The sequence below is a fragment of the Hypanus sabinus genome, chromosome 7 (genome assembly GCF_030144855.1).
Source record: "Hypanus sabinus isolate sHypSab1 chromosome 7, sHypSab1.hap1, whole genome shotgun sequence".
NCBI classification, from domain to species: Eukaryota; Metazoa; Chordata; class Chondrichthyes; order Myliobatiformes; family Dasyatidae; genus Hypanus; species Hypanus sabinus.
The window spans coordinates 109,398,314-109,417,759 of NC_082712.1; the positions used below are offsets into that span (position 1 = coordinate 109,398,314).

The 19,446-nt window shown below is 46.1% G+C and overlaps 1 protein-coding gene across 1 annotated transcript in view; it reads right to left on the reverse strand.

Moving 5' to 3' along the window:
- Positions 1-221: 221 nt before the first annotated feature.
- Positions 222-19,446, reverse strand: part of LOC132396381 (oxysterols receptor LXR-alpha-like) — a 201,725-nt gene continuing 182,500 nt past the window's right edge. The window contains exons 9-10 of the mRNA XM_059973907.1: positions 6,248-6,342; positions 222-3,519 (exon numbers count right to left, since the gene is read on the reverse strand). Coding sequence (XP_059829890.1) covers positions 3,373-3,519; positions 6,248-6,342 — 242 coding nt within the window. The 3' untranslated portion in view covers positions 222-3,372. The remainder of the gene's footprint in view (positions 3,520-6,247; positions 6,343-19,446) is intronic.

The following is a 19,446-nucleotide window of genomic DNA, read 5'->3' on the forward strand; positions in this document are numbered from 1 at the left end:
GGGTCACGGCAGAGCTCGAGGCTATATACATTGCCTCACTCCCACATCGATGGTGATGGTGGTGCGGTCAAAGAGTGATGATAGGGCTCGCAACTGGGATCACCAGCAATTCCCTCTAATCATTTTGCAGATCCATAGACCAATCAGGAAATTCTTACATGGCCTGAAAACTGCACAGCTCTTTAATAAAACATATAAAAGATCATTCCAGGGGCGCGGCAGAACAACTATATACACGGGAGCATTTCAGTTATGGCGCGGCCGTGCACTCACACAGCTTAGCGGGAACAGGTCATGTCTTATCGATGGCTCACACATGTAGAGATACACCACACCACTCCTCTGTAAGGATCTTTAATGAATCTGCTGGATTTGGATGAACGATTAGATATTGGACTGGCTGCTGCGTGAGGCAGACAACTGTTCTGTTAGCAAATATTCCTTGTATATTTTCACCCAGAGGGTGGTGGGTATCTGGATGAGCTGGAGATGAGGCAGGAATGTTAACATTTAAAAGAATTTGGACACGTACATGAATAGGAACAGTTTAGAGGGATGAGGGCCAAAGATGGGCAAATGGGACGAGCTTGGGTGAATATCTTTGTCAGAATGGGCAGGTTGGGCTGAAGATTCTGGTTCCATGCTGTACCACTCTTCGACGCTAAGTTAGTTAGCTCTAAATCTCATTGTCTGCTTGCTCCAACCTGTTTACTGCCTTCCTGCCTCTCACAGGAAAAGCCCCAGAAATCAGTCAGCTTTCAGCAACCTCCTAATCGGTTGTCAGCGGGGACGGTGGGTCCGGCCTAAAGCAGCTGAACTGGAGTGAGATGGTCAGCTCCCGATGGGTTATCAATACCAGTGTTGTGGGTGCAACTCATCATTCCCCCATTCCCACTCCATCCCTGGGTGCCGTTCCTAGCCTGACAGGATGTCCAGAGGTCCCTCCCTTCACCAACACCAGCCAAAATCCTCTTCTCTGCCGTCCACTGTGCCTGACTTCATCCTCTGTCTCTACTCAGCTGGCCCGGGTAGCAGCCTCCCCATCACTATTCGGACACTGACTGAACTCCTGGCCAGCACTGCAGAGTATCCAGCCACTGCCCATCAGAAGCCAAGGGCATCACTCCATCACATCCCAATGACTCTCCTCCACTGGGCTCTGTGACCCAGTGGGTGGAGGCAGAAATCACCCCGAAAGATGGCAAATGTTGACAGTGTGAGAATGAGAGTCACTGTGAACTCCCTGAAACATGGGATGGACAAAGGGAGGCTCCTCACGGTTCTGAATGGGACATTCCTCCAGGTAGGCAAAGCCACCCTGTTTATGGAGTGAGTGGGGTCGCAAAAGGAGCCCTCAGCTCGATCAGGAAAAATTGGACCAAAAAGCAGAGACCATCGCTATGGCAGGATCTGTGCAAACTGCAATAGGTGGGGTCTCCCACCCTCTGCACCTGTAGTGACCCAGAGGGGAGGAGAGTCAGGAGATGGGGACTTTCAGCAGTCAGGGCAGAACCTCCTGGACAAGAGTTGGAAAGTTATGCTAAACCTTTCAAAGACACTACATTAACTCCATCATTGCACCTAGTTCCAAATAAAGGATGTGAAGTGTTTGAACTGAAGACAGAGTGACCTAGACTGGTCCAGGGAAGAGGGATTGTAGTCATGGAGCGTCTCTTCTTGGAACAGCTACCAGAAACCGTTTAGGCACTGCAGCCATTTAAAAGCTCTACATGAACAAGTGAGTGTTGCTAGTATTGGTGTTAGGCAGCAGGGTTCATGGTGAAAGTACTCTCGCTTGGTCAGCAGTGACACAGTGCTTAGAGTAACTCGATGCAGAAAAAGTGAGTACATTCAGGGATGATGTGCAATATTGGTGGGGGAGGACATGCAGGTGATGGTCAGGGATCCACAGAATGAGACTGAATGAAACAGGCCCTTCAGCCCAACAAGAGTATGCTGATCATTGGTGCACTAACTTAAGCCTGACATGTTTGTTCTCCCCATCAACTTCCCCACAAACTCCAAATTCTGCCACTCATCCACACACTGGGTGCAGTTTTCAGAAAGCAGTAAAACCTCCCTGGGATGTGGGAGGGAAGCCTGCAGCCAGGAGAAACCCAAATGGTTACACAGAGAACATGCAAACTCCACAGGGAAAGAACTAGAGGTCAGGATTGCACCCGGGTTACTGGAGTTGAGGTAACAGCTCCGCCACTGTGTCACTGTCTTTAGATGCACCTGCTAAAGGCTCAAACTACAGTACAGAGTCACTACAAACATAATGAATTAAAAGTGGAGGGCAGGAGGGTTAAGGCTTTGGGTGGAACGATACAGTTTGGTTTGTTCTGGACAGTGTTCAGCTTCAGTGATATTGGAGATATTCCACCACATCCATTCCTGTTAATTCAGCAAATAGTCTGGTGAACCAGAAGGTAGAACATCAAATCTGTGAACTGCACTTGCGGACAATGACTTAAGTGTCTGGTCACGTTGAGACAGTTCTCATCACCAGTGATCTTCAGCTAGGGAGGAATGAACCCCACTTGTGAGCGGTGATCAGTCGGTGAAAGGGCTGGGGAAGGGATGGAACCCAGTAAGGGATCAGAAGAGGAGCCAGTCTGACAAACAGACAGAGTGAATGAACTGGAGCCTCGGAGAGAAGGAGTGTGAATAGACAACAGAGTAATAGTGTAATAAAGATCTGTCTAGAAATAACTCACTCTAAGTATATAATAGTGGCAGACTGCAAGTGTTCCTGTATTAGGTAGTGTAAATATACACCAATCATACAATGTAAGGAGCCAGTTGTGTGCCACATGTTTCTGATTCAGTCAGTCTGTGACAGTAAATGGATTGGTGTCCAAAGGTGACTGGTTCCACAAAAACAGTCCAAGAGTGACATGAGGTAAATACCAGCCTGGATTGAATTACAGATGTTAAATGGATATCATCATGCAGGAGTTAATAGTTTGCTTTGAGTGTGTTAGTACAATGATGCTGGCTTCTGGTATGGTGTACCCTGTCACAATTGTTAATCACCTGATTTCCCTGTGATGAATAAAGAGCATTTCCTAACCCAGTCTTGGTTACCTGACTGTCACAGAGACAGAACAACTGATTCCATGGTCCTTTCCTGCTGATCCCAGAAAAACACTAGCCTGCTTGGTTAATGTAAAAATAGACCAATCATTTAACAAGTTTATACCAAAGCATAGCAAAATGGAACGTTCTACATCCAATATTTAAAAATCTTTTGAAAGCATCCCTCGACGCTATAAGGTTGTTGCATCTGTACTCTCTCCTGTGAGCTAACTCATTACCCCACCCCTTCCCTGGCCGGCTGAGGTGGGCCATGCATCATCAGTCCCACTGTCATTCCTGCATGTCCCAGATTTCTGACAGGAGAGGTGGCAATTTTTTATCCTGTAACCGTAGTGCAAAGACTTGCTCTGAATGGACACTGCTCAGAGTCCGCAGGCAAACCAGTTTCATCAGCATTCGTGGGAACATCAAGCGATCCTGCAAGAGGAGAACAAAGCCAGTCACCGTGAGATCAGTCTCACTAAGAGGTCAGTACCCAGGTTGGGCTGCAGCAAGAGGTGAAAGTGAGACAGTGTTCAATGTAATCTGTGCACAGTGTTTACTTTTACTCTGACCAGGACAACACAAGGTGATCCAGGAGAACGAGATAGTCACCCTTTCCAGCAGGTGGTGATGAATGATAAAACAGAGGAAGCTAGGGCATTCACTAAGGACTGTGGGCCCCTCGAATAAGGCAGGTCCCGGTTGGAGCTGAAGGAATTCATCCAGTGAAGAGCAATGGGAGAGAAGTTGACAGTCCCACCTGTGGACTGTTCCTCAGAAAAAGGACAGAAAGGTTGCTGCTGATTTGATCATTGGCCAAGGGAACCATGAGGACAGTTAGTTTCATTTTTCAGGACATCTTTAAAGACAATCACTAGGAGAGAGAAGTAGAAATATTTTGAAAACTACAAGATGTGATGTTTAGCGATAAGCAAAGCTAGGAATTCAAGGGCTTCAGCAGTGTAAAGAGCAGTTTTTAAATTATCTTTAGCCATCAGTTTCAGTTCTCTGGGCATTCCTGGTCATCACACGATGGGATATGATAGCACTAGGGAGGGTGCAGAGGAACGCCGCCTGGATGAAACTTTCCAGTTCTGAGGAGAGGTGGAGAAAGTATATAAAGTTATGAGGGACACACCTGTAGATAGGACAGGAAACCTTTACCCCATCAGGGGTGAATAAAACTAAACGACAGATTCAAAGAAGACAGAGTTTCAGGTGTCCGAGGGGGGTGTGATTCAGCCAAAGAGTGGTGAATACCTGGTGCAGACTGTGAGTGGAGAAGCAGAGGCAGCAAACCTATAGTACATGTGCCCAAGATGGCATGCAGTGTCACCCCTCAATTACTTACACCCACTCGTAATAAAAGTATACTTAATGATTATCTACTGCCCAATGAAACAGCAAATGATTTGTTATAACTCCAGAGCAGTGAGGTATTTTCCCAGGAAAATCCTCACACCAGTTTAAATGGTTCATGTTGAAATATTTGCAGACTTGGTGTACACATCCGTATTTGGATAGTAAGCAGTTATAATAACAATGTTATTTAGAAATAATATTTTTCAGTAGTCTTTTCAGAAGATTAATATTAATAATTTTTGAACAGGATTTAAAGTGCTTCATTTATTTCAGCCTCTGTTGTACTTGTTGTTACTAATTGATTGATCACTGTTTTTTCCTGCTCAAAGTTACTACAGCACACAAGAGAATTGTTCAGAAGTGATGCACCATCAATAACTCTCGGAGACAGGAGGCGAACGATAGGCTTTTATTAGCTGCAAGAGACCACGATTAGCTGCAAGAGCCCACCACACAACATCCTGGAGACTGAGGGAGGAGCAGTGCCTCCAATCACCTTTATACAAGGGTCTGTGGGAGGATCCACAGGAGCAGTCAGCAGAGGGGCGTGTCCAGACAGGTATATCTAGTTCACCACAAGAAGACTATCACATGCACTCACAAAGGTTCTCACCTCTGGTCTGGACATTTACACAGAAGCTATGGGCCAAGTTCAGGGTGATGGGATTGATCTATATGGGTGCCTTCTGGTTGGTGTGGATGTGGTAGGTCAATTCTGTGTGACTCTATGACACCGTCTTTATTGGGTCCAGAAAATCAAAATCCGGAGAAAAGAATGAAAATATTTTCAGAAGAGATGCGGAAAGGGAGAAAGAGAGGGTGAAATCAGAGTAGGAATACAAAGACATCAGCAATGTAAAAATGGACAATAGTTTATCAGGAGGAACTTGGAGTAAAAATTGATGAATTGGCAAGGATTTCTTAGATTGAAATCTACTGAATAAAAAATCTGTATTATCATTTACTCACATATGCAGATAAATGCAAGGAATGGTTGGAGTACCCTGACGTGAGTGTGTCAGCACTGTGAGGTCACTCTTACTGACACTGTCAAAGGAGACAGGAACAACCCAGGAGGGGTTTGTGGGGGATTCAGTGCTGACCAATTCTGGGAAATGAGGCAGGAAAATGCAAATGCGGGTGAGCCTAGTGTAATCAATACTCTGTTTTCAGGGTGAGGCCAGATGATGTGCGGGCTTGGTTTTGTAGAATTCACCAAGCAATCATAAACCAATGAACGTTGGAGTGTCGACAAAAATCAACACGAGTATAATTACTTCTAACTTTTTTTTGCCCCACAAACAAATGGCGATGTCGCGTATGTGTGTGTGTGTGTATATATATATGTAAATATATGTGTGTATATGTATATATATATCTATGTATGTATGTGTGAATATATATATATATGTAAATATATGTGTGTATATGTATATATATATATGTATATACATGTGTGTATATATATATATATGTATGTGTGTGTGAATATATATATATATATGTAAATATATGTGTGTATATGTATATCTATGTATATACATGTGTGTGTGTGCGTGTGTGTGTGTGTATATGCATATATCAGGAAGACCCCACCCCCAAAACATAATAACATATGATGTAACATCTAACATACACAGTGAACTTAACCCTTAACAGTCTGGGTGAATGCCGCCCAATTAAGGAGTCCCACAACCTTCTGCTAAATTCTTGTCGGATGTTGTAGAGCTGCCAAGGAACCTAATGACATTGAAATGAAAGCACTGGCACTGAATGCCACTGCAATTATCCCATCACTCACATCCGGTCTTTTCATCCGTGTGTAGGAGCGGAGAGCCTCAACATACGGCTGCTGCAGCCTTTCCACCAGCTCATGGTCATTAACGTCTGGACGGTCTGGTGAAAGGAAGGAGAGGATTTAGTACATCATCAGCCCAGGGTGCCAGCTGGAATGCACTGGGCACACACACACACAGGTGATTTCACCTGCACAGGCCCATCACCAGACAGATGGCTGAGCAACTTACACCAATATGTGTTTTACCGCACCCCCAAACCACCAGGTATGAATCTGTCCAGTAAGGTGCCAGCTGGAATGCACTGGGCACACACTCACACAGGTGATTTCACCTGCACAGGCCCATCACCAGACAGATGGCTGAGCAACTTACACCAATATGTGATTTACCGCACCCCCAAACCCCCAGGTATGAATCTGTCCAGTAAGGTGCCAGCTGGAATGCACTGGGCACACACACACACAGGTGATTTCACCTGCACAGGCCCATCACCAGACAGATGGCTGAGCAACTTACACCAATATGTGTTTTACCGCACCCCCAAACCACCAGGTATGAATCTGTCCAGTAAGGTGCCAGCTGGAATGCACTGGGCACACACACACACAGGTGATTTCACCTGCACAGGCCCATCACCAGACAGATGGCTGAGCAACTTACACCAATATGTGTTTTACCGCACCCCCAAACCACCAGGTATGAATCTGTCCAGTAAGGTGCCAGCTGGAATGCACTGGGCACACACACACACAGGTGATTTCACCTGCACAGGCCCATCACCAGACAGATGGCTGAGCAACTTACAACAATATGTGATTTACCACACCCCCAAACCCCCAGGTATGAATCTCTCCAGTAAGCAGAACAGTGTGCCAAGGTGTCATCTTTTCAATGTAATGTTGAACTAGAGACTACGGCTGCTGCCTCCGACGCATCCCAGAACAAAAAGGCCAACATTTATCCCAGAATAAACAACACAAGAAACTGTCTGACCATTTTCTTCTGGATACAGTAAGTACTCATTTTCCACATCAGGGAGCGGAATAGAAGTCAGAGAACTACATTGGGTGGACATCACAGAGGTGGTGGAACAGAGAATTACATTGCGTGGACATCCCAGAGTTACTGGATCAGAGTATTACATTGGGTGGACATGCCAGATGTTCTAGGTCAGAGAATTACATTGGGTGGACATGCCAGATGTTCTAGGTCAGAGAATTACGTTGGGTGGACATTCCAGATGTTCTGGGTCAGAAAATTACATTGGGTGGACATGCCAGATGTTCTGGGTCAGAGAATTACGTTGGGTGGACATGCCAAATGTTCTGGGTTAGCGAATTACATTGGCTGGACATCCCAGAGGTACTGGGTCAGAGAATTACGTTGGGTGGACATGCCAGATGTACTGGGTCAGAGAATTACATTGGGTGGACATCCCAGATTTGGTGGGTCAGAGAATTACATTGGTTTGACATGCCAGGTGTACGGGGTCAGAGAATTACATTAGGTGGACATCCTAGTTGTACTGGGTCAGAGAATTACATTGGGTGGACAACCCAGAGGTACTGGGTCAGAGAATTACGTTGGGTGGACATGCCAGATGTACTGGATGAGAGAGTTACATTGGGAAGACATGCCAGATAATTCCATTGGCTGGACATCCCAGAGGTGGTGGGTCAGAGAATTATATTGGGTGGACATACCAGATGTACTGGGTCAGAGAATTACATTCGATGGTTATACCAGATCTACTGGGTCAGATAATAATATTGGGTGGACATCCCAGATGTGGTGGGTCAGAGAATTAAATTGGGTGGACATGCCAGATGTACAGGGTCAGAGAATTACATTGGGTGGACATGCCAGATGTCCTGGGTCAGAGAATAACATTGGATGGATATGCCAGAAGTATTGGGTCAGAGAATAACATTGGCTGGACATCCCAGATGAGGTGGTTCAGAGAAAATCATTTGGTGGACTTACCAGATGTACCGTGTCAGAGAATTAAATTGGGTGGACATGCCAGATGTACAGGGTCAGAGAATTACATTGGGTGGACATGCCAGATGTCCTGGGTCAGAGAATAACATTGGATGGATATGCCAGAAGTATTGGGTCAGAGAATAACATTGGCTGGACATCCCAGATGAGGTGGTTCAGAGAAAATCATTTGGTGGACTTACCAGATGTACCGTGTCAGAGAATTACATTGGGTGGACATGCCAGGTGTACTGGGTCAGAGAATTACATTGGGTGGACAGGCCAGATGTACTGGGTCAGAGAATTACATTGGGTGGACAGGCCAGATGTACAGGGTCAGAGAATTACATTGGTTGGACATACCAGATATTCTGGGTCAGAGAATTACATTGGGTGTACATCTCAGAGGTACGAGGCGGAGAATTACACTGGGTGGACATCCCAGAGTTACTGGGTCCGAGAATTACATTCGGTGGACATCCCAGATGTACTGGGTCAGAGAATTACATTGGGTCGACATGCCAGATGTCCTGGGTCAGGGAATTACATTGGTTGGACATGCCAGGTGTACTGGGTCAGAGAATTACATTAGGTTTACATCCTAGTTGTACTGGGTCAGAGAATTACATTCGGTGGACATCCCAGAGGTACTGGGTCAGAGAATTATATTGGGTGGACATGCCAGATGTACTGGATGATAGAGTTACATTGGGCAGACATGCCAGATAATTCCATTGGGTGTACATCCCAGAGGTGGTGGGTCAGAGAATTACACTGGGTGGACATACCAGATGTACTGGGTCAGAGAATTACATTCGATGGTTATACCAGATCTACTGGGTCAGATAATAATATTGGGTGGACATCCCAGATGTGGTGGGTCAGAGAATTAAATTGGGTGGACATGCCAGATGTACAGGGTCAGAGAATTACATTGGGTGGACATGCCAGATGTCCTGGGTCAGAGAATAACATTGGATGGATATGCCAGAAGTATTGGGTCAGAGAATAACATTGGCTGGACATCCCAGATGAGGTGGTTCAGAGAAAATCATTTGGTGGACTTACCAGATGTACCGTGTCAGAGAATTACATTGGGTGGACATCCCAGATGTGGTGTGTCAGAGAATTACATTGGGTGGACATGCCAGGTGTACTGGGTCAGAGAATTACATTGGGTGGACATTTCAGAGGAAATGTGTCAGAGAATTACATTGGGTGGACATCCCAGATGTACTGGGTCAGAGAATTACTTTGGGTGGACATCTCAGAAGTACGGGGCAGAGAATTACATTGGGTGGACATATCAGATGTACTGGGTCAGAGAATTACATTGGGTAGACATCTCAGAAGTACGGGCCAGAGAATAACATTGGGTGGACATATCAGATGTACCGGGTAAGAGAATTACTTTGGGTAGACATCCCACAGGTGGTGGGTCAAAGAATTACACTGGGTGGACATACCAGATGTACTGGGTCACAGAATTACATTGGGTGGACATCACGGAGTTGGTGGGACAGAGAATTAAACTGAGTGGACATACCAGATGTACGGGGTCAGAGAATTGCATTTGATGGTTATACCAGATCTACTGGGTCAGAGAATAACATTGGGTGGACATCCCAGATGTACTGGGTCAGAGAATTACACTAGGTGGACATCACAGAGGTAGCGGTTCAGAGAATTTAATTTGCTGGACATGCCAGATGTTCTGGGTCAGAGAATTACTTTGGGTGGACATGCCAGATGTTCTGGGTCAGAGAATTACTTTGGGTGGACATCTCAGAAGTACGGGGCAGAGAATTACATTGGGTGGACATCCCAGAGGTGGTGGGTCAGAGAATTACACTGGGTGGACATACCAGATGTACTGGGTCAGAGAATTACATTGGGTGGACATACCAGATGTGGTGGGTCAGAGAATTAAATTGGGTGGACATGCCAGATGTACAGGGTCAGAGAATTACATTGGGTGGACATGCCAGATGTCCTGGGTCAGAGAATAACATTGGATGGATATGCCAGAAGTATTGGGTCAGAGAATAACATTGGCTGGACATCCCAGATGAGGTGGTTCAGAGAAAATCATTTGGTGGACTTACCAGATGTACCGTGTCAGAGAATTACATTGGGTGGACATGCCAGGTGTACTGGGTCAGAGAATTACATTGGGTGGACAGGCCAGATGTACTGGGTCAGAGAATTACATTGGGTGGACAGGCCAGATGTACAGGGTCAGAGAATTACATTGGTTGGACATACCAGATATTCTGGGTCAGAGAATTACATTGGGTGTACATCTCAGAGGTACGAGGCGGAGAATTACACTGGGTGGACATCCCAGAGTTACTGGGTCCGAGAATTACATTCGGTGGACATCCCAGATGTACTGGGTCAGAGAATTACATTGGGTCGACATGCCAGATGTCCTGGGTCAGGGAATTACATTGGTTGGACATGCCAGGTGTACTGGGTCAGAGAATTACATTAGGTTTACATCCTAGTTGTACTGGGTCAGAGAATTACATTCGGTGGACATCCCAGAGGTACTGGGTCAGAGAATTATATTGGGTGGACATGCCAGATGTACTGGATGATAGAGTTACATTGGGCAGACATGCCAGATAATTCCATTGGGTGTACATCCCAGAGGTGGTGGGTCAGAGAATTACACTGGGTGGACATACCAGATGTACTGGGTCAGAGAATTACATTCGATGGTTATACCAGATCTACTGGGTCAGATAATAATATTGGGTGGACATCCCAGATGTGGTGGGTCAGAGAATTAAATTGGGTGGACATGGCAGATGTACAGGGTCAGAGAATTACATTGGATGGACATGCCAGATGTCCTGGGTCAGCGAATTACATTGGGTGGAAATCTCAGAGGAAATGGGTCAGAGAATTAGATTGGATGAATACGCCAGATGTACTGGGTCAGAGAATTACATTGGCTGGACATCCCAGAAGTACTGGGTCATAGAATTACATTGGGTGGACATACCAGATGTTCTGGGTCAGAGAATTACATTGGGTGTACATCTCAGAGTTACGAGGCAGAGAATTACATTGGGCGACATCCCAGATGTACTGGGTCAGAGAATTACTTTGGGTTGTCATCACAGAGCTGGTGGGTCAGGGAATTACATTGGGTGTACAAGCCAGATGTACTGGGTCAGAGAATAACATTGGATGGATATGCCAGAAGTATTGGGTCAGAGAATAACATTGGCTGGACATCCCAGATGAGGTGGTTCAGAGAAAATCATTTGGCGGACTTACCAGATGTACCGTGTCAGAGAATTACATTGGGTGGACATCTCAGAGGCACTGGGACAGAGAATTACATTGGGTGGACATCCCCGAGTCACTGGGTCAGAGATTTACATTGGTTGGACATCCCAGATGTACTGGGTCAGAGAATTACATTGGGTGGTCATCACAGAGCTGGTGGGTAAGGGAATTACATTGGGTGTACATGGCAGATGTACTGGGTCAGAGAATTACATTGGGTGGACATCCCAGAGGTTGTGGGTCAGAGAATAACATTGGGTGGACATCCCAGATGTGGTGGGACAAAGAATTACATTGGGTGGACATGCCAGGTGTACTTGGTCAGAGAATTACATTCGATGGTTATAACAAATCTACTGGGTCAGAGAATAACATTGGGTGGACATCCCAGATGTGGTGTGTCAGAGAATTACATTGGGTGGACATGCCAGGTGTACTGGGTCAGAGAATTACATTGGGTGGACATCTCAGAAGTACGGGGCAGAGAATTACATTGGGTGGACATATCAGATGTACTGGGTCAGAGAATTACATTGGGTAGACATCCCACAGGTGGTGGGTCAAAGAATTACACTGGGTGGACATACCAGATGTACTGGGTCACAGAATTACATTGGGTGGACATCACAGAGTTGGTGGGACAGAGAATTAAACTGAGTGGACATACCAGATGTACGGGGTCAGAGAATTGCATTTGATGGTTATACCAGATCTACTGGGTCAGAGAATAACATTGGGTGGACATTTCAGCGGAAATGGGTCAGAGAATTACATTGGGTGGACATCCCAGATGTACTGGGTCAGAGAATTACACTAGGTGGACATCACAGAGGTAGCGGTTCAGAGAATTTAATTTGCTGGACATGCCAGATGTTCTGGGTCAGAGAATTACTTTGGGTGGACATCTCAGAAGTACGGGGCAGAGAATTACATTGGGTGGACATATCAGATGTACTGGGTCAGAGAATTACATGGGGTAGACATCCCAGAGGTGGAGGGTCAGAGAATTACACTGGGTGGACATACCAGATGTACTGGGTCAGAGAATTACACTGGGTGGACATACCAGATGTATTGGGTCAGAGAATTACATTGGGTGGACATACCAGATGTACTGGGTCAGAGAATTACATTGGGTGGACATACCAGATGTACTGGGTCAGAGAATTATATTCGATGGTTATACCAGATCTACTGCGTCAGAGAATAACATTGGGTAGACATCCCAGATGTGGTGGGTCAGAGAATTACATTGGGTGAACATGCCAGGTGTACTGGGTCAGAGAATTACATTGGGTGGACATTTCAGAGGAAATGTGTCAGAGAATTACATAGGGTGGACATCCCAGATGTGGTGGGTCAGAGAATTACATTGGGTGGACATGCCAGATGTTCTGGGTCAGAGAATTACTTTGGGTGGACATCTCAGAAGTACGGGGCAGAGAATTACATTGGGTGGACATATCAGATGTACTGGGTCAGAGAATTACATGGGGTAGACATCCCAGAGGTGGAGGGTCAGAGAATTACACTGGGTGGACATCCCAGATGTGCTGGGTCAGAGAATTACATTGGGTGGACATCCCAGAGTTGGTGGGACAGAGAATTACACTGAGTGGACATCCCAGAGGTGGTGGGACAGAGAATTACACTGAGTGCACATACCAGATGTACTGGGTCAGAGAATAACATTGGGTAGACATCCCAGATGTGGTGGGTCAGAGAATTACATTGGGTGAACATGCCAGCTGTTCTGGGTCAGAGAATTACTTTGGGTGGACATCTCAGAAGTACGGGGCAGAGAATTATATTGGATGGACATCTCAGAAGTACGCGGCTGAGAATTACATTGGATGGACATCCCAAAGGTACTGGGTCATAGAATTACATTGGGTGGCCATGCCAGATGCACTGGCTCGGAGAATTACATTGGGTGGACATCCCAGATTTGGTGGGTCAGAGAATTACAGTGGTTGGACATGCCAGGTGTACTGGGTCAGAGAATTACATTAGGTGGACATCCCAGTTTTACTGGGTCAGAGAATTACATTGGGTGGACATCCCAGAGGTACTGGGTCAGAGAATTAAATTGTGTGGACAACCTAGAGGTACTGGGTCAGAGAATTACGTTGGGTGGACATGCCATGTGTACTCGGTCAGAGAATTACATTGGGTGGTCATCACAGAGCTGGTGGGTAAGGGAATTACATTGGGTGTACATGGCAGATGTACTGGGTCAGAGAATTACATTGGGTGGACATCCCAGAGGTTGTGGGTCAGAGAATTACATTGGGTGGACATCCCAGATGTTGGTGGGACTGAGAATTACACTGCATGGACATACCAGATGTACTGGGTCAGAGAATTACATTCGATGGTTATACCAGATCTACTGGGTCAGAGAATAACATTGGGTGGACATCCCAGATGTGGTGGGTCAGAGAATTACATTGGGTGGACATGCCAGGTGTACTTGGTCAGAGAATTACATTCGATGGTTATACCAAATCTACTGGGTCAGAGAATAACATTGGGTGGACATCCCAGATGTGGTGTGTCAGAGAATTACATTGGGTGGACATGCCAGGTGTACTGGGTCAGAGAATTACATTGGGTGGACATTTCAGAGGAAATGAGTCAGAGAATTACATTGGGTGGACATCCCAGATGTACTGGGTCAGAGAATTACTTTGGGTGGACATCTCAGAAGTACGGGGCAGAGAATTACATTGGGTGGACATCTCAGAAGTACGGGCCAGAGAATAAAATTGGGTGGACATATCAGATGTACCGGGTAAGAGAATTACATTGGGTAGACATCCCACAGCTGGTGGGTCAAAGAATTACACTGGGTGGACATACCAGATGTACTGGGTCACAGAATTACATTGGGTGGACATCCCAGAGTTGGTGGGACAGAGAATTAAACTGAGTGGACATACCAGATGTACGGGGTCAGAGAATTGCATTTGATGGTTATACCAGATCTACTGGGTCTGAGAATAACATTGGGTGGACATTTCAGCGGAAATGGGTCAGAGAATTACATTGGGTGGACATCCCAGATGTACTGGGTCAGAGAATTACACTAGGTGGACATCACAGAGGTAGCGGTTCAGAGAATTTAATTTGCTGGACATGCCATATGTTCTGGGTCAGAGAATTACTTTGGGTGGACATCTCAGAAGTACGGGGCAGAGAATTACATTGGGTGGACATATCAGATGTACTGGGTCAGAGAATTACATGGGGTAGACATCCCAGAGGTGGAGGGTCAGAGAATTACATTGGGTGGACATCCCAGAGGTACTGGGTCAGAGAATTAAATTGTGTGGACAACCTAGAGGTACTGGGTCAGAGAATTACGTTGGGTGGACATGCCAGAGTTGGTGGGACAGAGAATTACACTGAGTGGACATCCCAGAGGTGGTGGGACAGAGAATTACACTGAGTGCACATACCAGATGTACTGGGTCAGAGAATTATATTCGATGGTTATACCAGATCTACTGCGTCAGAGAATAACATTGGGTAGACATCCCAGATGTGGTGGGTCAGAGAATTACATTGGGTGAACATGCCAGCTGTTCTGGGTCAGAGAATTACTTTGGGTGGACATCTCAGAAGTACGGGGCAGAGAATTACATTGGATGGACATATCAGATGTACTGGGTCAGAGAATTACATTGGGTAGACATCTCAGAAGTACGGGGCTGAGAATTACATTGGGAGGACATCCCAAAGGTACTGGGTCATAGAATTACATTGGGTGGACATGCCAGATGCACTGGCTCAGAGAATTACATTGGGTGGACATCCCAGATTTGGTGGGTCAGAGAATTACAGTGGTTGGACATGCCAGGTGTACTGGGTCAGAGAATTACATTAGGTGGACATCCCAGTTTTACTGGGTCAGAGAATTACATTGGGTGGACATCCCAGAGGTACTGGGTCAGAGAATTAAATTGTGTGGACAACCTAGAGGTACTGGGTCAGAGAATTACGTTGGGTGGGCATGCCAGATGTACTGGATGAGAGAGTTACATTGGGCAGACATGCCAGATAATTCCATTGGGTGGACATCCCAGAGGTGGTGGGTCAGAGAATTAAATTGGGTGGACATACCAGCTGTACTGCGTCAGAGAATTACATTGGGTGGACAGGCCAGATCTCCAGGGTCAAAGAAATACACTGGGTGGACATCCCAGATGTTCTGGGTCAGAGAATTAGATTGGATGTATATGCCAGATGTACTGGGTCAGAGAATAACATTGGCTGGACATCCCAGAAGAGGTGGGTCAGAGAATTACATTGGGTGGACACACAGAGCTGGTGGGTCACAGAATTATATTGGGTGTACATGCCAGACGTACTGAGTCAGAGAATTACATTCGGTGGACATCCCGGAGGTGGTGGGTCAGGAATTACATTGGGTGGACATGCCAGGTGTACTGGGTCAGAGAATTACTTTGGGTGGACATTTCAGAGGAAATGTGTCTGAGAATTACATTGGGTGGACATCTCAGATGTACTGGGTAAGAGAATTACATTGGGTAGACATCCCAGAGGTAGTGGGACAGAGAATTACACTGGGAGGACATACCAGATGTACTGGGTCAGAGAATTACATTGGGTAGACATCTCAGAAGTACGGGGCTGAGAATTACATTGGGTGGACATGCCAGGTGTACTGGGACAGAGAATTACATTGGGTGGACAGGCCAGATGTACAGGGACAGAGAATTACATTGGGTGGACATCCTAAAGGTACTGGGTCATAAAATTACATTGGGTGGACATTTCAGAGGAAATAGGTCAGAGAATTGCATTGGGTGGACATCCCAGATGTACTGGGTCAGAGAATAACATTAGGTGGACATCCTGGATGTGGTGGGTCAGAGAATTACATTGGGTGGACATGCCAGGTGTACTGGGTCAGAGAATTACTTTGGGTGGACATTTCAGAGGAAATGTGTCTGAGAATTACATTGGGTGGACATCTCAGATGTACTGGGTAAGAGAATTACATTGGGTAGACATCCCAGAGGTAGTGGGTCAGAGAATTACACTGGGAGGACATACCAGATGTACTGGGTCAGAGAATTACATTGGGTAGACATCTCAGAAGTACGGGGCTGAGAATTACATTGGGTGGACATGCCAGGTGTACTGGGACAGAGAATTACATTGGGTGGACAGGCCAGATGTACAGGGACAGAGAATTACATTGGGTGGACATCCTAAAGGTACTGGGTCATAAAATTACATTGGGTGGACATTTCAGAGGAAATAGGTCAGAGAATTGCATTGGGTGGACATCCCAGATGTACTGGGTCAGAGAATAACATTAGGTGGACATCCTGGATGTGGTGGGTCAGAGAATTACATTGGGTGGACATGCCAGGTGTACTGGGTCAGAGAATTACTTTGGGTGGACATCTCAGAGGTACGGGCCAGAGAATTACATTGGGTGGACATATCAGATGTACTGGGTCAGAGAATTACATTGGGTGGACATCCCAGAGTTGGTGGGACAGAGAATTACACTGAGTGGACATACCAGATGTACTGGGTCAGAGAATTACATTCGATGGTTATACCAGATCTACTGGGTCAGAGAATAACATTAGTGGACATCCCAGATGTGGTGGGTCAGAGAATTACATTTGGTGGACATGCCAGGTGTACTGGGTCAGAGAATTACATTGGGTGGACATTTCAGAGGAAATGGGTCAGAGAATTAAATTGAGTGGACATCCCAGATGTACTGGTTCAGAGGATTACACTAGGTGGACATCACAGAGATAGCAGATCAGAGAATTACATTGGCTGGACATGCCAGATGTTCTGGGTCAGAGAATTACTTTGGGTGGACATCTCAGAAGAACGGGGCAGAGAATTACATTGGGTGGACATATCAGATGTACTGGGTCAGAGAAATATATTGGGTGGACAAACTAGAGGTACTGGGTCAGAGAATTACATTGGGTGGACAGGCCAGATGTACTGGATGATAGAGTTACATTGGGCAGACATGCCAGATAATTCCATTGGGTGTACATCCCGGAGGTGGTGGGTCAGAGAATTACACTGGGTGGACATACCAGATGTACAGGGTCAGAGAATTACATTCGATGGTTATGCCAGATCTACTGGGTCAGATAATAACATTGGGTGGACATCCCAGATGTAGGGGTCAGAGAATTACATTCGGTGGACATGCCAGGTGTACTGGGTCAGAGAATTACATTGGGTGGACAGGCCAGATATACAGGGTCAGAGAATTACATTTGGTGGACATGCCAGATGTCCTGGGTCAGCGAATTACATTGGGTGGAAATCTCAGAGGAAATGGGTCAGAGAATTAGATTGGATGAATATGCCAGATGTACTGGGTCAGAGAATTACATTGGCTGGACATCCCAGAAGTACTGGGTCATAGAATTACATTGGGTGGACATACCAGATGTTCTGGGTCAGAGAATTACATTGGGTGTACATCTCAGAGGTACGAAGCAGAGAATTACATTGGGCGACATCCCAGATGTACTGGGTCAGAGAATTACATTCGATGGTTATGCCAGATCTACTGGGTCAGATAATAACATTGGCTGGACATCCCTGATGTGGTGGGTCAGAGAAAATCATTTGGCGGACTTACCAGATGTACCGTGTCAGAGAATTACATTGGGTGGTCATCACAGAGCTGGTGGGTCAGAGAATTACATTGGGTGTACATGGCAGATGTACTGCGTCAGAGAATTACATTGGGTGGACATCCCAGAGGTTGTGGGTCAGAGAATTACATTGGGTGGACATGCCAGATGTTCTGGGTCAGAGAATTACTTTGGGTGGACATCCCAGATGTTGGTGGGACAGAGAATTACACTGCGTGGACATACCAGATGTGCTGGGTCAGAGAATTACATTGGGTGGACATCCCAGAGTTGGTGGGACAGAGAATTACACTGAGTGGACATCCCAGAGGTGGTGGGACAGAGAATTACACTGAGTGCACATACCAGATGTACTGGGTCAGAGAATTATATTCGATGGTTATACCAGATCTACTGCGTCAGAGAATAACATTGGGTAGACATCCCAGATGTGGTGGGTCAGAGAATTACATTGGGTGAACATGCCAGCTGTTCTGGGTCAGAGAATTACTTTGGGTGGACATCTCAGAAGTACGGGGCAGAGAATTACATTGGATGGACATATCAGATGTACTGGGTCAGAGAATTACATTGGGTAGACATCTCAGAAGTACGGGGCTGAGAATTACATTGGGAGGACATCCCAAAGGTACTGGGTCATAGAATTACATTGGGTGGACATGCCAGATGCACTGGCTCGGAGAATTACATTGGGTGGACATCCCAGATTTGGTGGGTCAGAGAATTACAGTGGTTGGACATGCCAGGTGTACTGGGTCAGAGAATTACATTAGGTGGACATCCCAGTTTTACTGGGTCAGAGAATTACATTGGGTGGACATCCCAGAGGTACTGGGTCAGAGAATTAAATTGTGTGGACAACCTAGAGGTACTGGGTCAGAGAATTACGTTGGGTGGACATGCCAGATGTACTGGATGAGAGAGTTACATTGGGAAGACATGCCAGATAATTCCATTGGGTGGACATCCCAGAGGTGGTGGGTCAGAGAATTAAATTGGGTGGACATACCAGCTGTACTGCGTCAGAGAATTACATTGGGTGGACAGGCCAGATCTCCAGGGTCAAAGAAATACACTGGGTGGACATCCCAGATGTTCTGGGTCAGAGAATTAGATTGGATGTATATGCCAGATGTACTGGGTCAGAGAATAACATTGGCTGGACATCCCAGAAGAGGTGGGTCAGAGAATTACATTGGGTGGACACACAGAGCTGGTGGGTCACAGAATTATATTGGGTGTAC